The sequence below is a fragment of the Phaethon aethereus genome, assembly GCF_964289735.1.
Source record: "Phaethon aethereus genome assembly, chromosome: 20".
NCBI classification, from domain to species: Eukaryota; Metazoa; Chordata; class Aves; order Phaethontiformes; family Phaethontidae; genus Phaethon; species Phaethon aethereus.
The window spans coordinates 1317865-1338560 of NC_138596.1; the positions used below are offsets into that span (position 1 = coordinate 1317865).

At 46.5% G+C, this 20696-nt stretch overlaps 1 protein-coding gene across 1 annotated transcript in view; it reads right to left on the reverse strand.

Moving 5' to 3' along the window:
• The window catches only part of ZNF618 (zinc finger protein 618), a gene marked incomplete at both ends in the record, with an annotated part of 160473 nt that overhangs the window by 47584 nt on the left and 92193 nt on the right, over positions 1 to 20696 (reverse strand). The window contains 2 exons of the mRNA XM_082009003.1: positions 10442 to 10480; positions 17449 to 17526. Of these exons, the coding sequence (XP_081865129.1) occupies positions 10442 to 10480; positions 17449 to 17526 (117 nt within the window). The remainder of the gene's footprint in view (positions 1 to 10441; positions 10481 to 17448; positions 17527 to 20696) is intronic.

Below are 20696 nucleotides of genomic sequence, written 5' to 3' on the forward strand. Positions count from 1 at the left end.
AAGTACATACAGAGCAACTGGTCCTCTCCAGAGCTATGGAATTGCAGGATCTGCATGAAGATCAAAACCTCCAGCATGACTGCTGCTTGTGTGTCATGCTCCCGAGCACACCTTACGCGGTTATAAGGCAAGACAGACAATAGGATACTCAAAGTGAGACCATCCAAAAAAAAACGCTCAGCATAACAGTTATGTCAGAAGAGCAACTTCAAATTTACCCTATTAAAAAACAGGCTGAGGAACTGTTACCCAGCCTCAAAAAAGACATTGGTGCTGTAACGTGAAGACACTAGGTCAAAACTAGCAAACAGCAGCAGAGAAAGGCAAAGGGAAATGGATCTCCCATGTTACATAAAACCTGAGAAATTGCAGTGATAAACCCTCTCCCATTCCAGTCCTGCAATGTACTCAGAGAAGGAGATGTAAGAGCAAGGCAAGAGTAACCTGTGTTAATGTGCAATGGATGGCACTGCACCTTGACAAAGAAGTCTTGTTCCAGGCAAGAATGAATGACCCAGAGCTGCAAAGAAATACGCTTTTGTGAAAGGCAACAACTACAGCATGGAAGGAACATATCTCAGGCCTTAAGGTCAAAATTTGTTCACACTGTAGATCCCAGAACTAAGCTCCTTATTATTTTCTTAACGTCCTCCCCTCCTGCACCGAAATTTATCATTCTTGGTCTCAGCCCACTGGTCATTTAAATTTGAAGATGAACATATTCATCTACTTGTTAGGCAAATGGGAATCTAAAGAGACTTTACCTACTTAAAATGCAAACACATTAGAAAAATAAAAACCATTTTTATAGCTCTCCCCAAGGAGCAGGAGAACTATTAAATAAGAATATTGGAAAAATTAATCACAAAGTTGTAAATGACTAACCGTTCACTTTGCCATGCGTACGTGGGTGTGCACACACACACACGTCATGTACATTAGGTTTTTAATTGTGTAAGGCATTACTACGTTTTACCAAGCACAATGGAACTTTCCAATTTTTGCTCTATTACCCCCCAAAAAAGTAAAAGGAAATCAAAAGCTAAAATTTATTTTAAGGAAACATTAAGGTTGCAAATTTGAATATTTAAAATTAATGAAGAAATGGAGATGCTAAAGATCCTTAACATTAAGTTAACACCAGCAAACCACTTGCATATCTTTCCACCACTAGTCAGAACATTAAAAATCACCATATCCTGTATGCGTAAGGTCGGAAAGAAAACCTTAATTCTGAATATATTAATTTCACGGTTTAAATTCACAACCCTCAAAATGTTTTTGCACATGCAAACCATTAGCACTATGCCTCCACAGTTAACGTTTGCAAGGCATATTCCAGCCCACATCCTTGCTTCTAACCTTTCATTGCTTTTTAAAATAAATTCCCTCTTAGGCTGAACTTTCTCATGCTTAGTCAGAGCCCAAAGGGAAATATGTTTTTAAAAGATCAGGCCAATCATTTTTATTTATGGGGTTGTGAAATATTTACTATGTATTCCATTTTGAAAAAAAAAAAAAATTGCCATTTTCTTTTTTCCTTCTTGTAGCTAAAAAATGTCACACAGTGGAGACACACACTCCTCATGGATGCTGCCCTGTACACAGGTGATAGGTTTGAATGCATTTGGCTAAGAAACTGGAAAGAAAAACATAATTTTGTTTGCAGGCTACAACATCCTCAGATGCAGATGAAAGTTGGTGTCCCTCCTACCACCGAATGTTCTATCTTAGCCCAGCATCTAGGTACACTCTAGTGCACAATAAGCAAGCACGATACTACTATGAATGGGGAAGGAGGAAATAAAGTTCACAGACGACAGCACAGTCATATTTAATTTTCAAAAGATGTGTCTGACCCACCATCAGTCTGGTAAGAATTATAGCCAGCTACCAGGAGCTGGGATATGATCATAAACTAAAAAGTATGTTGCATTGAGGCATAAATGCCTCACTACATCTGGGTACTTGATAAAGAGGGACTGAAGATCTGGCAAAGAGAAATGACTCAGACATCATACGGCACCCACTAAAAATGGTGCCACAGTGTGGGAGCTTCAGCGCGAGACAGATGAGCAGGTTGGCAATGTCCCTGGCAACCAGCTCTGCTGTCCCTCTAGGCTATGGCAAAGTCCAAGCTTGGAGTCAAGCTCTGAACCGGTGACGGTGATAGCACTCAGCTACTAACACAAAACCTGAGAGATATTAGGGTGTCCTGCCTGCTTCATAACATACACAGCTGGAACTGGAGTACCTCTTCTGAAGATCACTTTAGCCCCTCTTGTATTATAAGGATATCTATCCTTAAGAGCAGTTATTTTTAACTCTGTGACACTGCAGCAGATACTGTGCATCCCTGCCTTCCTTGGTATTTGCTCCTATACAGCACGAGGAAAATGCCCTGACTGGCTTTTCCTTGCCTAGATTGCACTGATAGTACTGGTAGCCTTGGAGTTGAAATGCTTCTCAGCATTTTATAACTGTAGTTTGCAGTATGATTTTGGCCTGTACTACAACAGTCTGTCACTCAAGAGGAGAGGGGAGTGTAGTCCACCCATTTCTCAGTCTCTTCTTGAGGGTCAGTTTTGAGCTGGAGAGGATGCAAAAGCCTGGACTGTATCAAAAGAGGCCAAGAACTCTTCGTACCACCAGCTACACCCCATCTTCCCTGGAAGATATATCTGGGTTTTTCTCTCTGTAGGACACCAGTATCTGTGTAAGCTTTCGATTACACAAACTTTGTACCTACAACACAGTAACACAACTCACTTCAGTAGGGAAAGCAACACATGATACATTAAAAAGCTGCTATAAACTGGGAAGGGTGATCGAATCTGGCCATAGAGGGAAAGACAAGACTTCAGTTTAATTGCAGCAAAGAGGAGTTAAGATTGCTTACTGGCAGAAACTCCCACCCGGCGCTAGCAGGGATGGCACTGGGAAAGGCCACACATCTGAGAGGTTGAGGAACTGTCTGCACAGCAAATTGCTGAAGAACATGTTAGAAAAACAACCTTGAGGATGTTGTTTTCACCCATGAAGCAATTAAACTTTCTGGAGCCCAAACCTACATTTTAAATTCTTGCAAGCTCACAGCTACCAATGCCAGCCCAAATTTTTATCAGTGACAAACAATAACCAGTTTCATCTAGTCATTTTTACCATGCCTTTGTGCACGAGGAAGGAGTCCTCTTGAGATGACTAGAAGCAAAAGTGCCTTCAGAGTCGTGAACTGTAGTTTCAGGAGCAATCAGCAGCTACTCCTAACGAGCACACTTACTGCCCTCACATACAGTCTGATGAATGCCTGTTAACCCAGGCCAGTGCCGTGCAGCAGGCTGAGTTCTTTCCAACGCTTCTCTCAGCAGGGTCCCTAACTCAGGCAGCTCCTCCAGGAGGATCCATTACTGACCCCAGCACATGCCACTGCCAGCACCTGACTATAAGGGAACGGCTTTTTCTCCCTCAGGAAAGCACAGCTGAAACCCAACTCCTCTGTGGGAGACAAGAGGGACGCTACAGGCTGCTGCTGTGCAGGGCATGGGAGTTACTGCTCTGCAGCTCGGCTCTGCAGCTACTCCTGCTGCAGCTCCGCTCTGTCAGCTGCCACTGACTCCTGCTCCACAGGGTGCTCCGGCTCAGGCGGGGCTGCAGCCTGGGTGGAGGCAGGACACTATTTGAGGTCAGCCAGTGCCTCCCACCAGCCCTGCTGGCCACGGCTTGGACGTAGTCCCTCTCACATGTGTACCGCTGCTGTCCTCAGCCTTGCCTCAGGCACGCAGGGGCTACTGCTCGTCCTTGATTCTGCCAGTTCCCATTTATGTTTCTCCCCACTGTCCAGACACAAGAACATTAAGGGCTCAGGTATAACCTTTTTTCCCCCAGTCAATACAGTCACTTCTCTCTCTCCTTCAATGGGCTCTTCAATGTCTCTCTTCTCTTCATGGAGAGACTCCTGCCTCCTTCCAGTGTCCTTCCAGAGGCAGGACACTCTCTCTGTAGTGCCAGAACTTCCCATCTACGCCAGAAAAACTTCATATAACAATGGTCTCGGAAGAGCTGCTCATTGGGGTGTGTGGAGGTGACACAACGCTGTCACACAACATCCAAAGACCACTTTTTGACACCCTGCAACCTGGTAACTCAACAGGGCAGTCTAAAATACCTAGTAAATATCACCTGTGAGAGGGTTACACTAATTTCCAGAAATTATGTCCGAACAGGAAAAGAGGGCTCCAACACAACAGAAAGGCCAACAGACACAAAGAAAAAACAGGTTGTGTAACTTCGGATCAATCTTGGGTTTTTGTGGGATCTGGCCTAGGAGCTTTCAACCTATGGGGCTGGCCACAGCAAGCAAAAATGTACTAGGAAAGTCCCTCTCATTTCCACTAGAATTTAAAGCACAAGGGAAGGAGGCTGTCAGGCACTGCCAGGCAAAGGATGGTCTGGGCTTACAGACAGGACTTGTACGCTGTGCTCTCAGGCATCTCGCAAATGGTGCAGTCCACTGAAGAGCTGTGGAGGAGTAACCTGCTGGCAGCAAGAGCACAGGATCTGCTTTTGAGAAACAGCACAAAATGCAGTTTCACTGCTTAAACAGAATTGCATTTGCACAAAAACGGGAGATGGAGGCAGAAAAAAGAGGATCTACCAGAAAACAACCATTAGTGATCTTCCAACCTCCAGCAAATGTCACTGAATTGCCATAGTAACAAACTGCAACACTGCTAGGAATGAAAGCAAGCAGCGCGTTTGAACTGTCGTCTTTTAGTGGAATTGTATTTTCATGTTGTCTTCCTGCACATCACAGAATAACTGGCTGGTGCTAACAGTCTAATGGACCAAGCTTCACACTTATGGCTAGTACTGCCTGTGAGCACTGCCTGCTTTTGAACTACATCTTGCTTGTCATGGTCCTCAAAAAAGTTGTTACCAGGCCAAAAGAACAGAGCAAACCACACTATCAGCAAGCTCCCCTGAACTCACCCAACCTGACTGACACACTGGAGATGAATTCAAGGCTCCCGAAATCACCTCTTCCTGATTCTTCCCACTTTTAACAGCATTCTATTTAAGGACTCCAGGAATAGTAAGACTCTTCCTCACAATTAATCAGCATTGCTCCATCAGGCTCAGGACTGCTCCCCGACAAGAGGAACACTTTCTAAGTCTCCAAGAGCTGACCAGACATACATGAAGTTAATACACGAGCTATACTTTAAGAAACCTTCAGCTTTGTGCAATTCTTCTCCTCCTATTTCTCTGTGCATTTGTTTTCTGCTTTCTTTCACAGGGCACAGAAATGCAATCCAACAATGTAAGGCTGTGCCCAGCAGACAGGGACTGGGCTGCAAGCCCAGAGACTCGTGCTCTCTTCCTTTGCCACTCGCATGCTGCTTGCCTCTGGCAAGTCACTCTCTCTGCTGCTTGCCCGCCTGCCTGCAGAATACCAAACTCCTCTACAAAGTGATCCAAGGCTCATCCAGGCCAAAGGCTTAGAACTACCAGAGCCTAGTAACACTACTTGCTGCACTTGTTAACACTTGGTATTCTGAAAACAGGTATTAAAAGGCCATTTGTAAGTTGTAATTAGGGAAGTGCCATAATAACAGTCGCCAGAGCAACCTTAATTCTGTCCTAGGCTGGTCCAAAGAAACACTATTAGAAAAAGCAGTAGTGAGCATGTAGACAAAAACTTAAGTGCTTACACACTTCCAGATGAATTAAGGTTTCACAGGAAACCATAAAACTCACAGTCTAACTTTGAGCTCTACAAGACAGTTACGGCTATTCTGGAGACGTTCTTGTACATAAGTTCGTCTCTCCTACAGCAAAGAGTAAGAATAATACCAAAATCCAATAGCCTGAATATTACAATCCATAATCTGTAGCAGAGTTACAGATCTGGAAACAGTGAAGGCTAACTCGCTCTGGAGACCAGAGCTGTGCTGGTGGAAGCTCATAGTCCCCTCTGCCTCTGGGGATCAGCCCAGAAACAAGCTTTTCAGCATGGAGACCATCCTGGGTTTTCTTCCTAACCCAACCGCAGCTCCCAGGTATAGGCACTGCCATGGGTAGGACTGCTGATCCAACACTGGTGCCAGCCCAGATCTTAAAACTACTGTCCCCAAACTGTGACATGCACTGAATGCAACCTGCTTCATGACCCAGCAGAGTGCAAAGACCTTCACGTCAGAGGTGATGCTTCCCACAGCCGTGTCTCTGGCACACTGTCCCTGCTGGTTCAGGGCTTGTGGACCCCTGCTTGCCAGTGGTTTTATTTAGTTATCTGTCAGCTTGCCAAGAATTTCCCGTGGTATGTGAGCAGCAGAAGGGGGACTGTTTTTACAAAGTTTGTAACTCCCCTAAACATGACTGGAATTTCCACGAAGAATGATGGTGCAGATCTAGCCCAAACACCTTCCTCCCGAGCACCTCCAAAAGTCTGGAGAAAACCACACATGCGTACAAGCGTCTCAGAAAAGACTGCCAGACTCTTCTACAGGAACAGTCAGTGACCTAGATGTCAAACTGGCCACCCCTGCCTAGGGAAAAATATCAAATAGAAAGTTTTTTTTTCAAAACCTCTTTCCTCCCTTCCTTCTCCCTGCCAGTCAAAGTTGGTAGCAGTTAGACAAGACTTTTTATTAACACATTAGCACTGTGAGTTGCATTGTTTTCTTCCCTCTACATGTGGGAATTCTGGTCTTGGACCCTGAGCCAAGGCTAGAAAAGCAGCTCCCAAAGCCATGTAACTATGTCCTCACGAGCACATCTTCTCCTCAATACCCATCCCTTCAAGAATGGGTAAAAAAAAAAAAAAAAAAAAGGGAGTCCCAGAGACACAATCTATAGACTAAAAAACCCAAAGGCTGAAAATAACCAACCAAGTGCAACAATTTTTCCTCAAGGGAGTCTTCAAAGTGCCTTCCCAGCTGGAAAGTCTAAACACTACTGTCTCCTCTTTAAGCAGGCAGCAAACAAATAACTGGCCTCAGCTGCATCCCAGCTTGCTCCATGGCTCCCTTCTTCCCAGGAAAAAAGGCCAGGCCAGCCCTTCCCACAGCATCCCCTTCTTACCACAGTCCTTCAGACCTGAACGCAGAGGTCTGTTACAACACGGCTTCACCCACCACGTCAGTCACTCATCCCCTCAACAGGCCAAGCAGGACTCGCTCTCAGACCCAGTATGGCAAGATGCAGACTTTGTCTCCCAAGAACAAACACAACTTGTTTCTCTCAGGATAAGTCCTTGGAGCACAATGCAGCTGCCACCAAAGCTCAGCTACTCCTAGGACCAAGCCAATGTGCCTTCGCCATGCTCTGCAGAGGCAGCGGCCGAGATGTGTCCCCATTTGACACACAATGTTACATTCACAAAAACTTTTCAGGTGCCTGCTGTGGCCGTGAGTAACTCCAAAAAGTCACCACAGAGAAAACTTTAACAGCTTTTAAAAACCTGCAGTTCCAGAACTAATGCCAAGGACGCACGGCTGGTCAAGGGAGCTCCTCATCCACACCAGTTTAGGATGGATGCAATCTATGCCCCAGAAAGAAGCACGTAAGAGAAAACAAGATCTTGCTGTATCCCTTAAATACTGAGAAATTTTGGAAGAAGGCAGCAAAACAAGCCTGGAGAGACCATGAATCTAGAGGTTCCCAATGAGACAGAAATAGCAGAGGAAGATTTGAACAATACAGACATCTGTAATAGAAAGGGTGTGAACAGCCAAATCGGGTCACAGAGGAATAGCAGTGGAGCAGCAGGGAAAACAAAAATAGCAGGAAAGGAAAGATAAATAAAAAATTCCTAAAATATATGAGGAGCAAACAGACTGACAAGGAAACAAGAGGGCCATTGAGTGGAAAAAGGGGAAGAGCTGGGAAGAGCCGTGCAGAGGCAACCAGGGTAGGCCAGGGATTTAATCCAGCCCCAGAGGGAAAGGCACAGGGAGGAAAGAAGGCAGCTGAACTATTTCACTGCAGCAGTGAGGAGGGGAAGAGGAAGATGACTTTGTCAGGAAATTAAAACCATCTGCACTTAGCAACAGCAGCACCGTCTGAGCAGTTTCATGTTCATGCAGGAAGACAGGTGACACCCACGGCCTGTTCTTCCACCAAGGTGGATGGCTGTGGTGGACCTTTCTTCCCCCTCCACTAGCCCCACCACTCACTGTTTCCCTGCCCTGGTAGCTTGGTCTTGCCTCTAGGTCTTTCAGTTAGATGAGACTATTCTGGGACAGCAATGAGTGTAGAAGGTAAAAAGGGTGTTCAGTAATTTCGGGGGGGGGGGGGGGAGGAGGCAGGATGGACAAGATTTGTACAGCCCTACATGTGAAGATGGAAGCAGTCTCTGCCTCTCTTACTGCTCCCTCTCCACTGCTACCACGGCATCTCCTCTGAAGCCTGGTGCAGACAGCAGCTGCTTGTTGCTGTTCTCTCCGAGACTTTTGCGTGCCATTTTCCATTGTCCCCAGCTCCCTGAAATCCAGACACCACAGAAGAGGCAGTTATGTCCACAGAAATCCTTTCATAGCTGAAATGACATGGGGTTTTCCCACAGAGCAAGGGCATGAACCCTCATGTTTTTTCCCCTCTCACTCTCCATACCTCACTCTGCCTTGTCTTTCTCAGCCAAAAAAAATCCCTCAACAGGTAAGAAGTGGAAAAGTTGACTTACAGAAAAAAGCATCTCTTTGCACAAGGTCATTCCCAAACTCTGGCAAAAAGGATACTACGTCTAATACCCGAATACCAAGCCCAGGATGCATACAGCCTAGCTTAGAATACAGTAGGGCCCCGTGTCAAAATTCAGAGCAATGAGGCCAGGAGATGAGCCTGGAAAGACTCATGACAAGTAAAACACTAATGGGCAGCAGAGCAAAGAGCAGAGAAAAAGAGAAAGAGGCAACAAAGGAGGCAACAGAAGAATGGGAAGGAGTGTCCATCCCCTGCATGGAGCTGACACGGCATGTCACAGCGTCAATGGAAAGCGAACAGGCCCAGCTGCAGAGCCCATCTCTCCTCCAGTGGGCACCAGGAGTGGGTATACACTGTGTGACGGCTGGTTGCTACTGAGACATTTCAGCTCAGGGCTGAGGATCTTCATCCCCTGCCTGGAGTGAAGTCAGTCCTGCTTCTTTCTGCAGACAGGCGGCCAAGACTCCCTCATGCTATCCCCAACTCCTCATCTATCACAGAATGGGGCTAAAGAATCAGTAGTCCAAAAAAGGTGGCATGGTTGCAGTCTTTAAATTATTCTTCTTTACTATTTATCTAACATTTTTATACCCAACCAGTGTAAGTTTGGTGCTTCCAAGCTGCCCTCTGTAACTACCAAGGTTGGTAACTTACCTTTCCAATGCAACCCATGGCCCTCACCTAACATGATCATAGCAAAATCCAGGTTGGCAGACACCTCAGGAGGTCTCTGGCCCGACCTCCAGCTCAAAGCAGTGTCTGCTCTGACCTCGGACTCGGTTAGTTGGGACTTTATCCAGGCTGGTCTTATAAACTTCCAAGGATGCAGAAGACACAACCTCTCTGGACAACCTGCTCCACAGCATGGGGAAAAGCTTTTCCTTCAACACAGCCTGAACCTCTCTTCTTACTGTTTTACGACCGTTATCTCTCATTCTCCCACCACTGTGAACTGCCTGGCTCCATCTTCTGGATCACCACCTCACAGGAGCCATCAGGTCCCCCTGACGCCACCTCTTCCCCTGGTGCACAGGCCCTGCTGCCTCAGCCCCTCCAGCAGCCTGGGAGGCTGTTCTGAACCTACTCCAGTTTATCAACGTCCTTCCTCGGGGCAGGGACACATATGCCCCCCGAACTGTAGGTTTAAGGTTTAAAAATCATAGAAGACTTGATCACTAGAGATGTTGGCAGCACCCAGCATCTCCCCTATGGGGGCTGAGGCAGCAGGGCAGCGGGTGCTCATGGCCGCCCTCCATCTCCTCACGCTGCCCAGCTCCCCGAGGCACCATGGCCTCGCCCGCCCAGCCCCGGCACCGCGCTCCCCTCAAGACGCGAAGACGCCGACAAACGGCTGCCCCGCGGCTGCCGCGCCGTGAGGCGGCCTCACCACCAGCTCTGCCCCGGCGGCTCCCGCCCACCACCGCCGCCATCTCCGCGGCGCGGGCCGCCCTCTGCCGGCCGCGCCGCCGCGCCGCAGCCCCGGCCTGCGGGGAAGGGCCCAGCCAGCCCCTCGGCCTCCTGCCCCGGCGGCTGAAAGCTCCCGCCACCCCCGCTCCCGCACCGGGCACCGCCCCACCACATCCCCCGGCGCAGGGGCCGCACCAAACCCCCGGGGGGCGAGGGATGCCGGGGAGCTGCGGTCAGCAAGCCTGGCCGTACCCCCGAGGGGAGAGCACCCGCGGTGCTCACGCACGCCAGGCCCCGGCCCCGCCTTACCCACTGCGCCATGAGTACTTACTGCCTTGTGAGGCTCCTTCACCTGAGGCAGCTTCAGTGTCTGCAAAGAGAAAGAGCTGCACTTAGATCTGGCGGCCGACTCTGCCCCACGTCTGACAGTGCGAGGCTGCGCCTCGGCTGTCCGTGGCGCCGCACTCGCTCACGCTCCTCCGACCGCAGCTCTTCTCTGCCATGCCGCTGCCATCGTGGCCCGTGAGGCCTGGCTGAGAGCAGCTCTCCAGAGTGGCTGCCTCTGCGAAAGGCGCGGGCTTCCTCGGTGGGACGGCAGCTGCCAATGGAGCGGACTGTGAAAGGCCAGCGGCCCTTACCAGGAATGGGCTGCAGGGCCAAACCGGGCCACCTCAAGGGCTGTTTGTTAGAACAGCTGCCCACAATCCTTAGGAAGAGCCTCCAAAAGTGGGGCTCTTGTTTCCCAAGCTGTCACAGGGGCCTGGATTCAAAATGGGATGGCTACAAGGGACATCCCTACCCCAGGCCTGCACACAGGTTGCAGCTTGGAACCTGCTCGGAGGAGCTGCAGAGAGCCCCAACTCAGGGAGCCCCGAGAGGGCTTTGGCAAAGCGCTGGGCACAAGGCAGTGCCCACCAGCACCGCTCGCCCAGGGCAGCCGCCTCCCTGCTCTCACCCAGCCTGGGGAAAGCCCCCGCCACCCCTCTCGCACCTCGGGCCGCAGCAAGGCAAAGGGGCTGTGAGCCGCCGGCCGCGTCTTGGGACGAAGGGGTCCTGGCTGAGGTGTGCACAGCCCGGGCTGACGCATCCTAGCGGTCCCTATGTCATTGATGGAGCTCGTAACGATGCGTTTTGTAATTTCTACCGAGGGTTTCTTGAAATGGCTCATGCGCTTAATTCCTGGGCAAGTGCTGTCAACCCAGGAAGGCAAACAGTGAACAGTGTGCCCAGCTCAGCCTCCTGTGGGAGACGGCACAGCCTGCTCCACTGCCGTGCCTCCCCTTCACAGGCAGCGATGCCAAAGCCTCTAAAGAGATGGGCCACAAGAATCCCCCCTGGGTCTATCCTGTCCTGGTCTTACTGAAGGCACATCTGAAAGGACAGGGGAAAAAGCTCTGTCCGCTGTAACACGTGGGACCACAAGCAGCACACAGCAAAGATCACGTTCAAGCCCTAAATAATGCGGTGGGCAAAGCTGCAAGCTGGAAAACAAAACCCAGTGTTATAAGTCAAGGATCATAAATGATCAGGATTTCCAAGCCATTTTGAAGTGTTTCATATTCATCCTAAATTACATATACTGTATGTCACATTATCTAATAACACAACTACGTTTCAAAATATTCCGTATGTCTGTTGGAATCATGCTCGCATTGCTCTGAAAACCACAGCTGCAGAATGTCACAGCATTTTTGAATTTAAAATTTGCAACCTTAAGTAATGAACACTGTTTGCATTTAATTTCCTCATTTCTTAAAAATAATAAAAACAAATGATTATGGGTTTGTGAATTTGTACGTTTCTACTTGATTAACCTACCTGATTAGATCACTTTTCTAGGCAACGATATTAATTTGGCACAACTTCATAAACTGAGGGGCCAGATCAGAAACCCTCAGGATCATATGCAAAAACCTCGACAGTCAAACCCCTGTATTTTTCCACAGCTGTTACTTGTTTGAATTACCACCTATCACTCAAGGAAAAAGCTAGCTGTGGCACAGTGGAGTTCTGCAAAATGCTGTCCTGGCGTTCACAGACAATGGTATAAATAAACCATAAAAGATACGTACTATGCATGCACCAGGCCATTTCTGTCATTTAAATAGCTTTAAAAAGTACTTCAGTCAACAAGAATGAAGCAACACACAAAGGTTTAAGGAGCAGCCGTTTCTGAACTATGTTAAGAAATGTTAGTCATAAGACAGACCAAAGTCTTCATGAATTAAAAAAACCCACTAAAAATCCCCTAACAGCCCACTCTAAATCACCTTTGGGCTGAGACCAAGTAATTACAGCTTTAAAACAAAAGACCAATTTCTGAGAAAGTTGCAAAAATAAGTGAAAGCAGGGAGGTCGGCAGGAAAGCTGGAAAATAGGCAAGTTAACTCCTGTGTCTCAAGTAACTTTCTGCATCTCCTATAAAAATCTGCTGCAGACTGGGAAATGTATACAGTAAAAAAATGGATGCTTGAAAGGCAGGCACAGAGGGCCAAGGACTCCCCCCAAATCCTATGATTTTTCAGTAGATCATCATACAAATGAAACTCAGCTTTCTTCAACTCGGAGACACAATCTCTCCTCAGGAATGGTTATTTAACTATTAATTTTCAGCTTCTCACCTCAAAATCATTTCAGTCACAGAACTGCTGCAACTCAGACTCCAAAAATGTGCACTTTGGAAAAACGCATTTTTCCATATTCACAGTTTGAACGACTCATCTTCCTTTTCATCTTTCTGGAATCGAGCAGAACCCATTCTTGGAAAATATTAATATGAAACTTCAAAAGTTTTGAGAAGTTTTTTAACGATTGGTTAAACTAGAAACTTCACCTTAAGAAAACCACCCTACTCTAGTGCATTCGGCATCTGTTCTGATGATGGTAGATCAGCCCCTCGGCTGGCACACCCACGCAGGAAGGTAATGGAGAGTTGATCGGTTCACAGGGAGGCAATGCAGCAACTAAATAATGTAAATAAATAATAAAGAAAAACATCTTGAGCAAAATCATCGTTCAGCCCAGAAAAGCTTATCTGGAAACAGAGAACTTCCACCAATTATTAGCGATATATCCTGCGAGGGTTAAACTTAAGCCTTGCTATTTTCTTTCATTTGCTTTCTGAAGAATTCTCCTTTGGGTAAAAAATCTCCCTTGCTTGGCCTCAGCCCAGAGGTTTTTAAATTTACTTTTTGAAAGTCTAATAAAGTAATTTCAGCCATTTTTTTTGAGTTATCTAAAAGTGAAATAATTCTCCTGACTCAAAACATGCAGATGTTTTGCTGCTCATGTTGCTTAAATACAACCCAACTGTACAAAACAAAACTTTCTAGCTGACTAACTCCTGAAGGGAATCCAAACCTTTTAACGACTTGAAAAACCCCACACAGCTGAACAAAAAGCACTCTAAGTAACACATTTTTAAGGCCTGGGTTGCATGTAGGCGAAGCGGTAACGTTTGTTGGCGCCGATCGCTGGGACGGAGCCTTCCATCGCCACCAGGAATGCGCAGCCCTTCTGCTCCAGCTGAACTCCAGCAGCTCCGCAGGAGGAAGGAGCCGCGATCCTGCAGGGCTGCGCAACAGCTCACAAAGGAGCCTTTCAGCTCGACAATGTCACTTTTTTTGTTGGGATTCTTTTTTATTTTATTTGTGCGTTTTGGAGAGGCGAAGGGGAAGGAACGCCTTCATTTCTTCCTTGATAAAACGTACTGAGTAAATTTCTTACCTACGTTTCTGATTCTTTGCAGAACCCTTTACGTGGGGTTTTCCGTGCCTGCATCTCAGCTTTCGGAGCAAAGCAGAAAGGGAGCTTGCCCCTGCGAGGCTGCATGTCTTGAACAAGAGCTGCCTCAACCCTTTGCACTTGCCAACTGCCAGGAGATCAATCACTCCACAGGGAAGGCTCAAGAAACTAAGAAAGTGCCCCATTTTTCAATAAGAAAACACCCAATCCTACAGGCAGACAAGAAAAAAATCAGCCTAAAGAACACAGGTCACCTCCAACACATCTCTACCATGGAGATCTAGAGAGGAGGCAGGTGTCGATATAAAAAAATCTAGGAAATTTCTCCCAAAAACTATCATTACAAAGAAAAACGTCATTTTTAGCCTTTAGCAATCTTGCCAGTGTGAAAGTCTTAATGTGGAACTGAACAGCTTGAAGGATGAGAAGAAGTTTTGCACAGGGCAAAACAAGTGACTAATTAAGGACTGACTGCAAGAGCAGAGAGGGCAACAGACCTCCCACCTGCGCTGGCCATCAGCCACAGGCCCCTAGCTTGTCTGCTGCAGCTTCAAACTGGACACCAAGATGTACAAAAACCAGCTCAGAAATAACCCCGTTCAAAGCCAGGATTACTTGAGACCTCCAAACCTCCCATCCTGGGGACAGAAGTTGGGTCACTGAAGGGTGACAGTGGGGCTGGCTAGACAGATTGTTTTTTCAGTTGTTTTGCCCCAAAGGTCCAAAACCAGATCAAGATGATCACTGTCTGCTCTCCCATGAGCTGAACCTTTTGCATCACCATCTGCAGAACCAACCCACAGCTTGGCCAAGGACCATTAGTGACTCAGAAACCACACAAGACAGCAAAAAGCAGAGGGCTATTCAAGGGGAAGGGGTCTATCCTTCAGCAAATCACAAGCAGCAGGTATTTCTGCTTGAATGCCCAGAAAGCCCTGGAAGAAAGCACCTAAAGAGAAGAAAAAGGGGCCTGAGTTTGCTGTAGCTACGCTGATGCTGAGCTGCCGAGTTTACCCAGGATCAGTCAAACCTTCAGGGAAAGGCTGATGTTATGTGACTGACGGGTGGCCCAGACTTTGGGAAAACCACGGCTGATGCTTGGAAAATACATCAGGCAAAGAGGGAATGCCAGGTCCTGCCACTGCAGTACGGCTCCTTCCTTGCCCAGCCAAAAAGAAATGACTAAAAGATTCAGGATCTGAGTTTCTGGCATGTAACAGCCCAAGGGAGCTCAATTTTCAGCGTTTCGAGGACGAGCAGACCTAGGGGAGCTGGCTTGCCAGTGCCTTGGGGTGTTATCCAGGACACGGACCGAAGATACACAGGGCGAGTATGCAAAGTGCAGAATCGTATCTTCAATGTACCTGTAACCACCAAGTTACCTCACGTTTGTTATGATGGTGCAATACCAGCCACTTCTTTATATGAAACCTTTGATATGCGTGGCAATGAAAGCATCTTTCACAAGAATGTCTTTCAGTCCTGCACTCTTAAGCTATTTCCATATTGTCACTGGTACAGTTCCATGTATGATTCTCACTGGATAATATCACACAGGACTTTCCTCCATAAAATCCTTTCTTTTTTTTTTTTCCCCTAACTATAGATTACATGTGCATTCAACGGCATGTTATTTCTCTGCAGACAGGTACATTTCCTGACTGCTTTAACTGCCAGCTCAGGTTCTGTTTCCGGGAGAATCACATCTACAGAGCTGCACTGAGTTTTCAGTTTGATTTCTTGTTAAGAATTGTACATGAATAAGTATCTCATTCTGATTTTTATTGTCTTAAGGCAATTCAAATGCATTTTAAATGTTACTATTACATGCATCAATTTACAGCAACATAAACCAACGTTTTCTAAGTTTCATACATATAAACTGTGCTTCTCCACCACTGATGTGAAAATTACTAATGAATTTCCACACTCAAAATTTTGAAAATTTCCATATTCTATAGCTACACTTTAAAAAGGCTTTGGAAGCAAAAGGTAAAATCATGTCTCCACTGAGTTCATGACAAAACATACAGATATCAATTGTACATGTGTATGGTGATGCATCCAGACATTTAATATATAAGCTTGTTTTCATGATCAAAATTAAAGAAATGTATAAACACAAATCAATTGGATCAGACACTAGGACGTGACCTCATACTAATATAGCTCCTAAAATTCCAGCTGAATTAAAGATCCCATAGTGCTTGGGGAAGAGAAGTAAAATAAAAGCAATCCTTGTCCGAAATCTAAATACTGCAATTATTATTGCAAAATTATTGCAATGCTGTGATGCAATAGTACAGCATTCTGCATGTCAGCAAATAACTGTTGCTCACTATTATTTTAGGGATTTTTTTTTTTCTTAAACTGCAGAGTGAAGCTACTTTGTAGCTACATTTAAAGGACTTTTAGGAATTTTGTTGGTATTTAGAAAGGGATACCAGCATCAAAAAACAATGCTGCATGTATCTAAGGACACAGAAGAAGCTCTGTGATGTTAAACAGCACACGAGAAATAAGCAACCATGCAATTAAAGGTTGTATTATGAGACTGTGAAAAGCTCTGAGAAGTTAACTATGCATGTTCACTTTTCAGCTGTGCATTTGCTGACTTCTGAGAGTTTACACATTTAAAATTTAACATTGCATTAGCCTTCATTATTCCTAGATTTTCAAACTTTTCACTGGGAGTTTCCTTTATGCTCCTTTAGACATTCTGGTCAATCACTTCATTGAAGACCACATGCACCAATACTGCTAGTTACATCTGAGGAGCTAAAGCAGATGCTTCTACAAGCCTGACACACAGACTTCCGTGCTCAACGCGGGTGAAAGAAAATAAAACCACTGAAAGGCTCATGAGCTAGTTTCAAGTCCCTGTTGTTCTGTTATTTCAGATACCTATTTCTCCAAACTATACAAACTATGCTAATGGTATAAAACACCAAGAAAAACTTTCCCGTATCTGCAATTAAGCAACATCAAATTGGCCAGACTTACAGAAAATTCAAATAAAGTCACTCCTGCCTAAGCAAGAGATACTTCATACAAACAATACATTTGGAAAGTGACTTCAGCTGACAGCAGGGGTATGGGGGTGAGTTCAAGTATCATCTTGATATTAACGTAAAAATACAGCAGTATAGCAACGCCGATATCTTGACTTGATATCCGCCCATCCTGACCTAACTGGGATGGACTGAAACACCCAGCTGGGCAGGAGCATGCGGCGCCTCGGGGAGATGCTGGCCCCTGCGGCCGTAACTACCCTGCTGGCATGTAGCATCTGCCAGGACAAACTTCTTGATTTGCGGCTCTCCCAACAGACAGCAATGCCCCCGGAGAGCCCCGGACAGTAAATACTGCACCGAACGCAAGCGCTGCTCCTGACCTCAGGAGAAACATTGCTGAAGTAGAGACCCACAAAGCTTATCCCCAAAATTTATAAATTTGTTATTAATGGGCCACCCGAAAGAAGCGTTCTTGATGAACAGAGAAGCAGCAGAGCAACCTTCAAGACCCTTCTGAAAATATTCCCTGAACCTGAATGTTACCCCAGGATTCCCAAATATTTGAGCAGGAGTGAAATACCTCTATGCGCTCGCACATGGGTCTGGAAACAGTTGTAATACTTGTATTTCTTCCCACATATTCCACACTCGTAAGACCCTGAAAACCAAGAGAGAACCGTATTAGATCAGGAAAAACACCCTCACCACATACTTATCCATGAACTGGGGACAAAAGAATGCAGTTTGCAGCAAAGTAATTTTTGGAAGGTACATGGAGATAAATGCAGGAAATCACTATACCAGACTCAATTCTTTTTTTCATCCTTATTTAAGATTCCTTGGCATATTACCCTGAACTTACACTTTCAGTATATCTTTGTAACTTTGCTAACATGAAAGGGCCACTCTCAAAATAGCCTGACTTATAATTTTATAATAATGACTAATATTTCCTATGGACAGAAATAACCTTGAATTACTTTTCAGTAAGTTCCTAGTATATGGGAAAAAAAGCTTTTCAACTGAAAAAAGAAGGCAATATGTTATCTTGAGGCAAGGAGTTTTCAAAATTTCTCAAGAAATGCACAATGTACAAATTTCTCAAGAAACCCACAGAGATTTGGTAAATATCCACCCAGAGGAAACCAAATAGATACAAATAGAACTTTTGACCTTTTTAAGGAAAAGCACATGACCACAGTAGTCTCTCTTCTCAATTTGTGTCTCTAATTCCAGAAAACACACATCTGCAAACAGTCATTTGAAACGAAACCAGAGAAACAGAGCTGGGAGAATCATTTGTAATGATGAAATTATGCAATGAATTTAGCCTTTTCTGTTTATTGGACAGGCAGACAGAAATTTCCTTAGATTTTTTATTTAAGTTGATTCAACCTTTTTTTCCCCCACTCCAACTTGGTGAACAGGCTATAAATTCAATTTTCAAGCTCTCACTTGCAAAATGTACTGCATTTCTTAGCTGTCCTTCGGCAGCAAAGTAACTGTGATCTTATGTGCTCTTCAGTAGGGCGAGAGCAGCACTTACTGGAAGAGGAGGTGGGAGAAAGAAGGGCTGAATATTGTTTTGTGTGAACGTAGCATTTCATTTCCATGGACGCTTCCTCACGAACCTTGAAACTATCTTCTCCCAACCATGCAAAACAGTAAAACTCAGGGACGAGTCACAAACAAGAACAAAGCATTCACAAACACATCCAAATAAATATTCCCAAACATCATTTTACAGGAATACTTACCCAGTGCTACTCAAAGTGAGCTCTTTCCAGGAACAAAACCAGCTGTGTTTTTTGAACATGCTATACCCACGTTCTTTTTCTCCCTTCCCATGCCCTATTGCTTACAGCTGGGGAAGAAAACAACCTTCCTTCCAGTTTGTAACAGCGCTGAATTCTCTGTCCATCACTGTTAGCATCACTTGGGACTGTCTTTTGAGCTTGGGAGGCTACTTTGTCATCGATGCTGAAAGAGGTGATTCGCTACAGTCCGATACACAAGAGTACACATCTGAAAAAATACGCTAAAATACTGATACTCTAGTCAGTTTTATTATGTCTCAGCTGCTCCACAGCCTTTTAATTATCGCAGCTAGTTGTATTTTATATATAGATATACATATATGGCACAGTCATCACCCATGGTCACTCCACACAGGCTTTTCTAAGTGAAATGGTGGATCACAGAATCACAGGGTTGGAAGGGACCTTTAAACGTCACCTAGTCCAACCCCCTGCAGTGAGCAGGGACATCTTCAACCAGAGCAGGTTGCTCAGAGCCCCGTCCAACCTGATCTGGGATGTGTCCAGGGATGGGGCATCCACCACCTCTCCGGGCAACCTGGGCCGGGGTTTCACCATCCTCAGTGGCAAAAATTTCTTCCTTATGTATCTGGTCTGAATCTACCTTCTTTTAGTTTAAAACTGTTACCTCTTCTCCTATCACAACAGGCCCTGCTAAAAAGTCTGTCCCCATCTTTCCTATCAGCCCCTCTCAGCCCTGGCAGCTGCACTAAGGTCTCCCCGGAGCCTTCTCTGCTCCAGGCTGAGCCCCCCCAGCTCTCCCAGCCTGTCCTCCCAGCAGAGCTGTTCCAGCCCTTGGAGCATTGCTGGGGCCTCCTCTGGCCCTGCTCCAGCAGGTCCATGTCTCTCCTGTGCCGAGGGCTCCAGAGCTGGACGCAGCACTGCAGGGGGGTCTCCCCAGAGCGGGGCAGAGGGGCAGAATCCCCTCCCTCGCCCTGCTGGCCACGCGGCTTTGGATGCAGCCCAGGACACGGTTGGCTTCTGGGCTGCGGGCGCACATTGCCAGCTCATGTCCAGCTTTTCACCCACCAGTACCCCCAAGTCCTTCTCGGCAGGGCTGGTCTCCATCCCTTCACCCCCAGCCCGTGCTGATATTGGGGGTTGCCTTGACCCAGGTGCAGGACCCTGCACTTGGCCTTGTTGAACCTCATGAGGTTCACATGGGCCCGTTCCTCGAGCTTGTCCAGGTCCCTCTGGATGCCATCCCATCCCTCAGGCGTGTCAAGCGCACCACTCAGCTCGGTGTCATCTGCAAACTTGCTGAGGGTGCACTCGACCCTGCTGACTATGTCACTGATGAAGATATTAATCAGTACTGGTCCCAGTATGGACCCCTGAGGGACACTGTATCAGCAAGTTGGCAGCATCTGCCAGCCCTCATTTGCCATGCTCAAGGACTGATTATATTCATCACCAACTTCCAAAATTCTTTCCTGAAAACTATTCCAGCTAAAGCCCCAAAGCAGCACCACCAGAAGACGAGCGCACTCACCCTCTGGTTACCAACCAGTAACCCTGTGCAACAGCCTAGGTTCAGCTGTACCGACAGCAAAATGCCACTGACGCCCACCCATACTCCGAAACAGCGCTGCGTGCACACAGAGCACTGGGAAAACAGGTAACGGTCAGGGGCTCGAGGTTGAATTTTTTTCTCCGTTTTTCTTATATTTCCCCCTTCCTCTAAAGATAGTCTATGGCCCATAAATGCATTTTGTTGTGCAGAAGTTCTTCAAGAGGAGTATAACCTGCACAAGTAACTGTGTAGTGCCTTCCCTCTCCAATACGAAACCAAACCGGTGCCGCAGCCCTCATGCAAGGGGCTGTGCTTGGAAAGCAAAGGCAGAAGCCAAAGGCAAGAGAGGGACCGGCGCATCTCATGGCCAGTGCTTTTGTGCAGATGTCCTGAAGCACCCTGGTCTCAAGTGCAACCCAGGAAAGGCTGGAGTCATCTTCGAGGGGGGTACCTCTACCCATCTCCTGTGCACGGACGGTAGAGCACCACCTCAGGAGG